The following is a 13,016-nucleotide window of genomic DNA, read 5'->3' as shown; positions in this document are numbered from 1 at the left end:
TAACTTACTCTTGGAAAAACGTGTTTCGTTTTCGTGTGTGCTTTTTCTTAATGTGGGAACAAGAGCGTGATAAGCATGTCGACAATTCTGAAGAGAAAACGCAGCGACTTCGCGAAAGAAATAGAAAGCACTGGAAAGGAAGAGGTAATATTAATCAAACTCAAACATTATGTAAAGAATGACGTGCCCAGACTGCTTTTTTGTCGGCTATTAACATCCTTGTCCAGATTAACAAGTTACAAGATACAAGATAGCGCTTACTCAGTGCACGGAGCGTTGGAGGAAGGAAACGATAACCACGCGCGTCGAGAAAGTGTTCAGAGTTAATCAGCAGAAGTGGACCCCCCTCTGCATGCTAAGCATAATTTCTTCTTCGAAAATTCCATTTTTTCCTCTTTAGAATTACAGCGTAGGATTCTTAATTCGGGAAGAATTCCATATACGAAGTCCACTGTAATATCGCGTAATTACTACAAAAGTATCCTTACTTTGATCGCTGAATGAAGACGATTCCAATAGGCATTGAAGAGCTGAACATCATAGGACAGAAATGTGGAGTTTTGGGCACACTTTTGGAGCTACACATGGACCAGGTTTACATCGACAGGCGGCCATCTTTGCTTCTGAAGAACATGGCGAATGCGCACGACGTGTGCGCATGAACCGAATCATATCCGGAAGGGGTTGGGCTGCCACAAGCATTGAGGTAATTTTATGCATGAATCCGCAACACGAGGAGTGCAGAGGGCCGTCATCTGTCTGGATGGATCTACACAGTTCACGAGGTGCCGCGCAATGTGCCCTACTGTACATGTACATATACAATTTTTACTTGGGGGAAAATAGTGCGTGTTTTGCGACAATTTTTAAGTTGGAGGATTTGGTTAGAAGGAAAAATGGGCCCAATTTCTTTTACAGACAGTTTGTAAGTTGGACAATTTGTTTAGAAGGAAAAAAGGGCCAAATTTCAGTCTTTTAGAGAGTGCTTGTCAGTTGGAGGAGTTTTTTTCTATATTTATAGAGAGGGAAGGGGAAAAGGGAGCTGAAACCTGTCTTTAGATTATTGTGTGGCTATCTGCGCTCTAAAATGTGAGGGTAGGCTTGTACAGGAGAAGAACATCCTTAAGGATTTGATTGAAGTGGTCTACTCCGGCATGTCGGCAGCGCCACATGTATTCGGCCAGGTAGAACCCAAACTGGTCGCTTCCACTGTATGGTGTGGATAGTCACCTCTGTCACCAATTGCGCGTAAGACTCCAATTCTCGCTCATAGTGCATGTATTGCTAATGGATGAAGCAACACTCCACCTAGCCTGAGTTCTTATACAGCATTGGACTGAAATTCCTTCTTTCGTACGGCCGACTGCATTTCTACTTGTTCTTTCTCTCTTGGTTTACATAATACGACGTACGGAGATAACTCACGTCATACAGTCAATTGTGCTCAGACATGTACCTTACCTAGTTGATTTCCTTTGGCACAACCTACTTATATTAACAACGGATAGCCACATTTATTAATATTTAAATATTCTAATTTATACAAATATTCGTGAATAATTACATATTCAGTTTCATAAATATTTAATTTTTTTAAATATTCATCTTGACCTCATCTTGACCTCTCCTTAATTCAACCGTAACTTTATATGGAACATATCGACTTTCTCCGGCAACAAGCGCTCGTGTGGCGTGGTCAGTTAGACTGCTGTATTTCTATACCTAACAGTTCTCTTCATTGCAGGTTCGCTTCCCCTTTACGACACAATTTGGATTAAATGTCTTAAATGTGTATACTAACTGTAATAATCCTTGTACTAATGACAGGAAAACTGTGGAGAAATAAAAGGACGGGATAGTGAAGGAAAGAGGAAACGGTAGAGGATATAGTAGGGAAAAAAAGAACGGCAAAAGGACTCACTTTTTTGCCGTTTTATTGCGTGGGGCCCCTTCTTTTTAAACCTGTCCCCCTAAGTTACTGAACCCCCTTTCACATCTCTATCCCCCAAAAATAAATGTCGCCCCTTTTTAAATCTGTCCTGGAGCAAAAATTTCTCCTAAAAAGTGAACTTCGTATATGGAATTCTTTCCCTTAATTCTAGTCCTTGTTAAATTATGCTTTGCTGCTGTTTTTGACCAGGAGGAGAAAATTAACGAGCCGTACAATCATGATGATACGTGTAGCCTATATAAAAACTACACAATCGATTGAATTTCGTACTTTTCTTATGCGGTCGAATACCCTTGCCTTTACCCTAAGGGTGTGTTCGAAGTACACGAACAGCAGGACTACGCCCTACGGATCAGTGAGAGTATACTCCACGTCATGCAGGAGTATACTCCTGACCCAGGAGTAATGCACGCATCCTCACTCGTGTTAATACTAACAGGAGTAACCGTGCAAATGCACCCCAAGTATCAAAAAGGGAAGTTTATTTAGGCCATGAGGACGAGAATGACCAATCAGATTTACGTCCACTGCTGAAACAGCCACGAAAAATTTTCGTTATTTAAAAAAGAAAAGACTTTGCTTCCCTTTTTGAAAGCAATCTTTGGTCTCTCGGTGTTGATTCAACTTGCTTTAGTTGCTTTTGGACCTGACTGACATGAGTGGTTGTCGAGTTGGCTCAGAGACAGGCGATTTGTGGGATTAATTCCCGGATGGACCGTACCAGAATATCGCAATTATTGTCTCTGCCCGAAAAATCCCAGTATCTTTCTTAAATGTAAATCAAAAATTTGTTAAATTGCAGGATACCTCACTTATTTTGAATTTTTAAGAAAAGAAAAAGTCTGAAACTGCACTAGGTAAGAATTCCATCTAGTAATATGAACTTATAGAGAGCATGGAACCAGACCAAAATTTGCCGCAGTAAAATGTCTCAGTCCCCCCGAAACACTGTGCTTGTTCAGGTGCCGTGCTGGCAAGAGAGGCAAATGGATATCTGTACACAGGTAAACGTCCACCACCTTTTTGTTTGGCTCTTGGTTCATTTCAGGAAGACTTGTTCGTCGATGTACCCATGGATGAAGACGATGACGACAGCGACGGCGATGACAGTGACTTGGAAGAGGACAGCGATGACGAGCAGTTGGAGGAAGAGATGACGGACAGCGAGGAGGGTGCCGTCTCTAGTGGTGAGAGTCAGGATTCGGAGGAGAATGGTGACAGTGCAGGTGATGGTGGTGACGATGTCGGAGAGGAGGATCGCTCAGACGGGGATGATGAGGAAGATGTGGCGGAGCAAGAGGTAGGCGTGCTCTCTGAGGATACCTTTTTGCCACTCAATCCACTGTCTTCATCGGCAGAATATCTGATCTAGATGGACTGCAGTGGCAGATGGCGGCTGATTCTTCAGCAGAGAATTTGAATAGATTGATTTAAAGGGGGTTTATTTGGGTGCCTTTGAAGTAGGCCACGTTAAGAAAGATGCCTTGTCCTCTCATTTCATTTTAATCGTAACCTCCTAGAGTGTATGTAAAATCATATTGGAATCGGAGGATTTGGGACTGTTTTAAGGTGTCGGTTTGTCCAACATGGTGGATAGATGATTCCCTTTTCTTGCATTTTCGACTGATATTTCATGTCTAAGGGATCTAACACTCCTCTAACTGGCTTGGAATCGCTCAAAATTCAACTGGAGACAACATGCAGTAGGAACTTTGATTTCACCCCCCCCTAAAATGAAAGAAGTGGACAGGAAAAAGGACGGAATGGTTGACTGTTCACTGCTGTCAATCCAGTGAACAGTTGGGCATTGTAAGGATAAATAGTGAAGTGGTTTGTAGAATGAAGTTCATGGTCAAATCAAGCACGGAACAAAGTTCTCACAATGCAGTGCTTTAAATTTGAGTCTATCGTCTAAACAGACCTCCAAACCCAAGAGCAGAGGGAAGCTTGCCAGACTGACCTGGCAACTCCGACCGCGAAGGTCCCACCTCCAGTCCTCAGTCAAGCTGGACAACGAAACAGCGCCCTCACAGTTGACCCCAGCAGACGACAACTCGGGAGAGTCAGGTGCTGGGACTTCCACAGGCAAAGAGGTCGACGAGTACGAATTTGACTCTTCAGATGAAGAGGTGAGAGTAAATCTGGGCGCTGAACATTTGCCCCTCGGTGGCCATGATTGTCTGGCACCCAGAATCCAGTATGTTGCCACTTTATGAATCGACTGCAATGCTCTGTCCTCTCCACGCCCGCTGGAATTTTCATCATTTATTTCCAAACCACTGAAATTCGTATGTTTCCGGCTCTCCTTAGGACATCAGAAATACGGTTGGCAACATACCCATGGAGTGGTATGACGATTACCCCCACATCGGCTACGATGTCAGGGGACAGAAGATCCTACGACCTCCAAAGAGAGACGAACTGGAGGAATTCCTGGAGAAAATGGACAATCCTGACTATTGGTTAGTTGAACTGGGTTGTTTCATTTGCAACCCTTAACCCTCACTGTCCAGAATCTTTTAGAATTCAGCGGGAGGATTTGTTAGGATTTTGTGGGATTCGGGTTGTTTAAGCCTGGCCAGTCTTACTTCACACGGGATTCAAAGGTCTTTGAAAAGTTAAGAACAAAGAATGTGTCATTGGGCCCTTTAGGCGCACAGTGCACGACAAGATGACCGGCCGTGATATTGTTTTGCCGGACGAAGACGTGGCATTCATACAGCGCATCCAGGACGGCCGCTATCCCGAAACAACCTTTGACCCCTACGAGCCCTGGATCGATTTCTTCACCCAGGAGAAGATGATTCACCCAGTGACGCGGCGGCCAGAGCACAAGCGCAGTTTCATTCCCTCACTGCTGGAGAAAGAAAAGGTCGGTTCGACTTGGGTAATTTTCAGAAATGATTGTTGTCAGAATTTCTGGTCAGTTCAAGCCACTTATGAAGCCCTGGGTCTGAATAAAAATTGCAGATCAGTGAAAGAGTGTCGTAGTTACAAGATTAAACTAAAGAAAACAATTCACATCAGAAGAATTAACTGAAACATTAACCCTCCTTTGGTTTTACAGCACAAATGTGCACAAATGCCCACAATTTCTGGTGAGCATGTATTTTCTATATGGAACTCAAACATGCACAGATTCAGTGTGTACACAGTAGATTGCCAGCACAAAATGACCCAGGGTCTTTTGTGCAGTCCTCTTCACTACATTTGGTTTACTGCACCATGATGCACATGAAACAGTGAAGCACAGTTGTTGGGCAGCACAAAAGTGCAATCTGATATTCCTGTGAGGGACAGTTGGTGCAGTGCACAACACGACACAGCTGTGCTTCTCTGAGGTGTTCACCAAATGACCCAAAGAGTGACTTCAGCGCAGGAGGGTTAAAGAAATGTAAAATTTAGACCAAGTGAATTGCGAGTCAGGCGAATGCAGATTTCATAAATGTGAACTTAATTTCCATTGATATGCAAGGGTACGCTCAGGAATTCCCCGCTTGTTTTGACTTCAAATTTTGGTGGAACAAAATAAATTGACAGGAATGAGATTGGAACCTGTGACCCTCGGAAGTTTTGCTGCCCAATGAGCCATATGCAGCCCTCTCCAGTTCTTTACATACGAATAAATAGAACACAGTAAAAAAAATTCTCTGGTACTGGATTTCGTTTTCTGAAGCTTCCTGGGTGCGTAGAACAGAGCTTGAGTTGTGTGATATTTGAAGAATTCTTTCCAAATGAAACAGCGTATTCAGTTTGTGGTGATGCGTTAAATCCCCGGTAGCTGGAACAGTTTGTGATTTGATTCCATTATTTGTGACCCCAGGTCAGCAAAATGTTGCATTCCATTCGGATGGGATGGATGAAGCCCCGCCAGGAGAAAAAGAAAGACGAAGACGACCGGCCAAAGTTCTACGACATCTGGAGCAACGAGTCCCAGGTCGAGCTGACCAGGCGCCACCACGCGCACATCGCCGCGCCCAAGGAGAGGCTGCCCGGTCACGAGGAGTCGTACCGCCCTCCGCCGGAGTACCTGCCCACAGAGGAGGAGGTCGGAGATAATTTCGCGGCGATTTTTTTTTTCTCACTCCGATCGCTGGTTTTTGAAGCATTCTGAGCCACATTTGACAGTTTCTCAGCCAAGCCAACGTTGGCAAAACGTTCGCCTAAAAATTTCTGTCTTTAAGTGTAAAAGGATAGAGGGCCGGTTACGATCCTGGCAGAATCTCTCGCAGTGTGACTCTGAGAAAGATTCTGCCCGGATTGAAACTTCAAGGCCTCCAACTTTCTGAGTTGTGTGTTTCAGGTCACAGTTTTGAGCAGTTCACGGCCGTTTTTATAATTTTACTTTATACAGTCATTTGCAACAGTTTAGGACCACCCGTAGAATATGCATTGACCTGAAGGAAAACCAAACTGAAACCAATCAATCCTGGCAACTCATGTTTATTTTCAGTGCATAACCTTAGTATCTTGGTTCAGCTATTTGACTACATTTCCATGATAAGACATGTTATCAGTCTAATATTCAGTGTGCCCTCCCTTATTTCTGATTACTTAGACTGGCTTTTTTTACCCATGCTGCCTTGCAGACAAAATGTCATACAAGACCTGCCTTTGCAACCAATTTCATTCAAATGGGTACATAGCACTACACTGATGTTATGCACCACTGTAAAACCATGTTAAGTAATCATTCAGTGAGACAATGCAATGCAGGCCCAGTGACAGAAATACCAATAATATTCAAGGTGGTCTTAAAATTTTGCAACTGACTGTACGATTACCTTCGACTAGTAATCACAGCAGCAGTAGCAATAATGATCTTAACCCTCCTTACCAGCTCTTCTCAGATCCAAACTCCTCCCCTAAAGAGATTTCTGCCATGGTGTACCTGCATTCTGTCTGTGCACACACGAACAATATTCTTGTAAACGTGGGAAAAGATAGGCAATTGTTTTGCATCGGTCAAAGATACCAGTGGTCATTAAATGTTGCCTCATGGCAAGCATGTTAGGAGGGCTTGTTCGCAGGGTTAGGATAAGTATGTGCACAGTTGTCAAAAAGAGAAAAAAGAACTAATTGTTCCCTTCCGATCTTTGCCTCAGATCAAGGAGTGGAAAGAGGCCCACCCCGAGGATCGGAAGATGGACTTCCTACCTCAAACCTTTGACTGCTTCCGGAAGGTACCGGCCTACCGGGATTACGTACGGGAGAGATTTGAGCGATGCTTGGATCTGTACCTGTGCCCACGGCAACGGAAGATGAGGGTAGGTCACCTGTCATAGGAGGCGTCATGTGACGTGTTTTGTCTTTGCTAATGGGATAATTGGAACAGGCGTCACAGGTCGATGTTGAACGTTGGAAATATTGTTTCAGTCAAGAAATTAAAACCATTCTGGCATGCACAGATTTTTTGCTTCAAAACTCTTGACTCCAGAAGTTGTAACATGAAGTCTGTAATTGAAATTGTCTTCATTTCCTAGGAACGTGCATCTTGAGGAATGTGTGTTGACATTATTCAGGTGGTTTTAGAATTTTGATACTCCTCGATCATATTGATATAAGCTCGGAAAGGCTCGTGACTTTTTTTTCCAATTAGTTTTGAAACTGAAGGACCATGTACCTGACAACCTTTGTAGCCAAATGACAACTCCAAACCTCCTTTCAAAGATAATTATGCCTGTCCATACTATCTGTGTTTCTTCTGCAATTACTCGGAAGTTAACCAGCAGAGCCTTGCGCATAATCAACAGCTATGTGTGGATTTGGTGTCTTTTGGCTACGAACCCATTTTTCATTGTCAGTGTGCCATCAAAAAATCTGTATATCGGTAGACAGTAACACCTGTTTCAAATAGGGCTTAGTTTCTAATCTGTTTCTCACTTGCAGTGAGATGTGTAAGTCTGCTGCCCTGTACTGACACACTTCTACATTAGTCCATCTCCGAGAACTTCTGGTACCGTACTCATGTCCCCATGTCCTCATTTCCTCATGTCCGCGTGTCCTCGTGTCCAGGTTCAAGTGCAACCAGAGGACCTCCTGCCCAAGTTACCCAAGCCCAAGGACCTCCAACCGTTTCCAACCACCCAGGCCGTGGTCTACCTGGGCCATCGGAGCTACGTGCGGACAATCAGTGTCGACCCCACGGGCCAGTGGCTAGTGTCAGGTGAGGAGTGGTGTCAGTAGTCACAAAAAGATGTCGGTTGGGAAGTGGCCATTTTCAGCGAGCACCGGGGACAAAATATTAGAAAGAGCATCTCTCTTAAATAATTGTGCATTTGTTGGCCCGCCCGGTTACATTTCATTACATTACGTTGCACCCTGTTCATGTACGATTGTCAGAAGGTTGGAAGTTTATGAACAGAGATAAACAGGAAGCCCCTTTAAGTACTAAGAAAGTGAAGTGGTCAGTGAGCCCAACTATCTGATGGTCATCATGGCCAGTTGGCCAGTTCCTTGGAATGTGTGAGGGCTGCGTGTAAGGCAACCACACATTGAGCTTTTTCGAGGAGCGATATTTCTTTGATATGGGGGGTGAAACTATAAGAAATTGAGATCAGGCATTGGTTTACATCATTTAGTTGCATTTTGATTGGTCAAAAGATTGGGTCATGAATAAAGAACAGGGTGATGTAATGTATTGTTATTGTAGTATTCAGTTTTTCTATTGGTTGTTGTCCTTGGCACTGTTTTGGCCCGATTGGCAGGATCCGACGATGAGACGGTTCGTTTCTGGGAGGTGTCGTCGGGCCGCTGCATGAAGAAACTGGACATGGAGGGGACTGTTAAGTGCGTTGCTTGGTGCCCCAACCCGGCCGTGTGCCTGGTGGCCGTCTCAGTGGAGCAGAGAGTCCACCTGGTCAACCCCGGGCTCGGGGACAAGCTGGTCGTGTCGGACACGGATCGGCTGCTGGAGGCCTACGAAGAACCGGAAGAAGCGAAGACGTCGCCGCTGGTGGAATGGTCGGAGGCTCCCGAAGAGGCCAAAGAGAAGGGTTTCCGACTGTGCCTCAAGCATTTCAAAGTAGGAGACAATGATGAATGGCATCCAGTCAATCTGTGCATAATCACTAGAGGGCGCTGTAGTTAGTAGCCATCAAAGTTGCGCGGGGGCGCTTGCGCGGTCCACAAAAAGCAGCTTGACAGAATTTTTCTGCTCTTGTACTGAACTGCACTGTCACTCCCATCTAAGCATCATCATTATTCAACCATTGGCCGAGTCTGCGTTAACTCTGTTGTGGCTTGAAATTAGGCAAAGTCTATGGTAGTGGCTACGGCCAAGCCCCAGAGAGTTGTGTGTAATGTCATGCCGCAGCCAAGTAATTTGGACAATGCCTTTCACCGTAAAGACTCTGTAATGTCGTTATTATAATGAGCTCGAATTTGGCTTTTTATACCAAATACAATGACTTCTGTACTCCTCTCAACTCTGGTATGCAAGCAAGGGCAAGGCGTGTAAATGGCCATCTCATCCTTGTACATCCATCACAAGTCCATCGCACTCCGTGCAGTCACGAGTCCTGCTACAAGCTAATCAAATGAACTCCGGCGAAGCATCACTTTGTCATTATTCACCCTGTTGCTTGTGAGCTGTCTCAAAAAAGGGTAGTCGGTCATTAAAACGATGTCAACATTTGACGTTATGAACTAAACTTTCTATTCACAAATTCCTTGTAAGTGTTTACGATTGCATGTCCTTCACAATTTATTTTCAGCCGACAAAGCAGATTGCCTGGCACGGCAAGGGGGATTACTTCGGCACGGTGGTCCCCGACGGCGGCCACTCCTCGGTCCTGATCCATCAACTCTCCAAGAGGCGATCGCAGACGCCCTTCAAGAAGAGCAAGGGCCTGGTCCAGACCATCTCCTTCCATCCGTCCAGACCCTACTTCTTTGTCGCGGTGAGTGAAGTCGTCTCTCAGCTTGTGGAAAGAGCTGCAATGGCAGATGGAAATGTGTTCATCATCACGCAGTAGTTCAGGAAGTCGTGCCGTTGTGTAGTCGCGGGGAAGGGGATTCGGAGAAGAAGGTTGTAGGGTTGAATAGAAGAACAGTATTGGGGCTCTGAATACGTACAGCCATAATCCTGATTTCCTTTTTTGACTATTCTGTCTGTTCCAGACTCAGCGCTTTGTGCGCGTTTACAATCTCCTCAAGCAAGAGCTCACCAAGAAGTTGCTGACGACTGCCAAGTGGATCTCCAGCATCGCCATCCACCCTGGAGGTGAGTCCAGTATCACGTGTTATGTTGCCCGCCCGCCTGCCTTTTTGGTCTGTCCGTTTGTGAATGAAGAAGGGAAGGCATTGTGCGGGCGACCTCAGCAGAGTGAAGCGAGACGACTTTGGACGACGGCGCAGACCAGTCTAGACTGGCAGGTCACGTCTTGGGTGCGGACGGCGAACAATTTTCACATCCCGTTTTCTCTGTCTAGCAAGAATAAAATCTTTGCCAAAAAAAGTCTTTCAAGGGAATTTTTGTAAGAAAATTGCATGCCCATTGGTAGAGCCCCACTCTTCACAAGTAGCGTGTTTATTTTTCTGAATCCTGCACGCTGGATGGTTTTGTTTTGTAATTAATTCGTTTGCAACTTCTTGAGAATCTTTCTCTTGGGTGCAGTGAGTCTGGAGTCTTACCTCTACGTTTTGTGGAACTTTAGCCCGGTTTTCATGGCACTGAAGCACATCGACAGCCTGAATGTATTTATTTGTCACTGCTGGTTAGTGCATGAAATTGAATGCAAAGTGAATCTGACATCAAGACAGATTTGCCTTGAAGTCCACTAGAATTGAAAAACACTCAGCTTTTGTGAATTCCTGCTTGCATTTACCAAGTACGCCCGAGCCGAGAGGCTTCTAAATCAGTTATAGTCCAAGTTGTGGACCATGGAACCAGTTGTCGGGCATTGGTCGATTTTGCCTGGCACCCAGGGTATATATTTTGTGAATTGGTTACCAGTCAGCACGGACTGTTGGTTCACGGACGGTCACTTAATTGAGCTTGGCCTGTTCATTCCACAGGGGACAATGTATTGGTGGGCAGCTACGACTGCCGGCTGAGCTGGTTCGACATGGACCTGTCCGTCAAGCCCTACAAGACGCTGCGTCACCACCGGCAGGCCATACGGCACGTGTGCTACCACAGACGCTACCCGCTCTTTGCCTCGTCTGGGGATGACGGGCTGGTCATCGTTTGTCACGGTCAGGTGTACAAGTGAGTCAGCTGTTCAGATTACGTCACAAAATGACGCATTTTTACTCACACTGCATGTGTCTGTTTGTATATCCCGGTTCTGGAACCTGAGCAAAATAGTGGACTTCTAAACTTTTGCTGCTCAGAGATTCTTCTTAAAGGGATGGGACTGTTGTCATCTGAAGTGATAACTTGTGACAGTACGTGACAGTGTTGAACAAAAGTTACTCGGGATGTTTTGCGGTTCGCATACGTTGGTTGTTTGAGTGGACAAATTTTAAGGAGGAAAGGTTCGGGCTGTTGCCTCCACTAAATATGTTGCTGGTGTATGATCTTTTGTATAAAGGCTTTGCGTGGTAGCCATCTTGCTGGCCAGTCCTGCTGTTTGACGGGGAGCCCTCCTTAGTGCGTACCCTGTGGAACAGAAGCTGTCCTGTAAGATGGCTGCCATGCAAAGCCTCTGTTGTCTATTACCAACCATTTTTAGTTTATCGATCAGTTTTGAAGGAGGCTGAAAAACTTGTCGAGAGATATTTGGACTGTATTAGACTGTTTTCGCTTCGTGAATGAATAATCCTAAAAGCCGATGATCTTTGTCTCTGGCCGCAGTGACCTTCTCCAGAATGCCCAGATCGTCCCCGTCAAGATACTCCGAGGCCACGAGGTCACCAACAGTCTTGGCGTGCTGGCATGCGAGTTCCACCCCTCGCAACCGTGGCTGTTCTCCAGCGGAGCCGACGGCACAGTGCGACTGTTCACATGAGGCTTCAGAAGACGAACCACGGTCTTCGACTGGCACCGTGGATGTGAACAAAAGAGGGCGCTGTTTTGCATAGTTGTGCACAGTTTTTTTTTGCTGGCTCAAACACTGATCATCAATATTCATTGTTGGACTCTTTATTTGGGGAACATTGAAATTACTGCTTATTTTTTTCCAAAGAGAACCATCTTTCTCACATTTTGAAACCTTTTTAGAAAAATTATGTTGAATTGAATAATATCTTTGTTAACTCACGGTGCCACGGTGCAGGCAGACTAGACCTTAAAGACGGTATGTCATCACGGTCACGTGAGCAGGTCGTAGCCAATGAGAATGTCTGTGTGGCAAATGATCGGGAAAATTTTCAACTTTTATCTCATCCGTCATATTGATCGTGGCCCTGTTGAGTGGGATTTTGACTGATTCACTCATTTTTTTTATTTGTAATAAAAATCCACATGTAAGGGTATGTGGGGGAAATTAGGGAGGGGCGGGGACGGGGAAGGGTTGATGGGGGGGTTGAAGATGGGATGTTAGGATGTCTGATGTATATTGAGAATATACATAGCACTGAATAAATTCTGTAATATACATGTTTTCACTTGGTGTTTCCATAATTTTTGTCTTTGAAGTTTTGGTTGGTAGATTTATCGATTATGTTGTTCGTATTAGAATGTAAATTCCAGTGGCTACATTCCGAACGTCTGATGCACTTTGTAGTGAAATACATCAGGAAAAAAATAAGTGATAGAAATCTCTTGGAACATAAACAGATGTATGATTTCTGTCTCCAATTTTTTGGCAGGTCAATCTTCAAATTTTTTCAATGAGCCTTGTTTGAACGCCTGAGTATTGAATTTTGTTTAATTAAGAGAATAAGAATCTTTGGCTGCTGCCCCGAGGAAATGAAGAGAAGGACTGTCGAGGAATTTGTGGTGAAAATTTTTTTGTAATTGAAAAAATCAGTGCGTCACCGGGGAAGCATTTTTTGACCCCGGGCTCCTTCAACTCCCCCTTTGAAAATTTCGTTCGTAGCCCCGCCTACCATTTTGTACCCATAAATCGCACGTGGCCTCAAAACTTAATCACCGAATTTTAGTCTGGAGTCAAGACCG

The 13,016-nt window shown here is 44.8% G+C and overlaps 1 protein-coding gene across 1 annotated transcript; it reads left to right on the top strand.

The window, feature by feature from the left end:
- Nucleotides 1–12,502, top strand: bop1 (BOP1 ribosomal biogenesis factor). The gene is made up of 13 exons (XM_022226717.2): nt 1–144; nt 3,000–3,251; nt 3,871–4,080; nt 4,262–4,413; nt 4,604–4,823; nt 5,775–5,999; nt 7,057–7,218; nt 7,967–8,117; nt 8,659–8,975; nt 9,667–9,852; nt 10,073–10,175; nt 10,970–11,162; nt 11,751–12,502. Exons 1-13 carry the CDS (start codon nt 76–78, stop codon nt 11,902–11,904), a joined length of 2,394 nt encoding a protein of 797 aa, XP_022082409.2. The 5' UTR covers nt 1–75; the 3' UTR covers nt 11,905–12,502.
- The last annotated feature ends 514 nt before the right edge of the window (nt 12,503–13,016 follow it).

The sequence above is a fragment of the Acanthaster planci genome, linkage group LG06 (genome assembly GCF_054643075.1).
Source record: "Acanthaster planci isolate LZ-2023a linkage group LG06, COTS_SCS, whole genome shotgun sequence".
Taxonomy (NCBI): Eukaryota; Metazoa; Echinodermata; class Asteroidea; order Valvatida; family Acanthasteridae; genus Acanthaster; species Acanthaster planci.
This window is presented reverse-complemented; position numbering and strand designations above follow the sequence as displayed.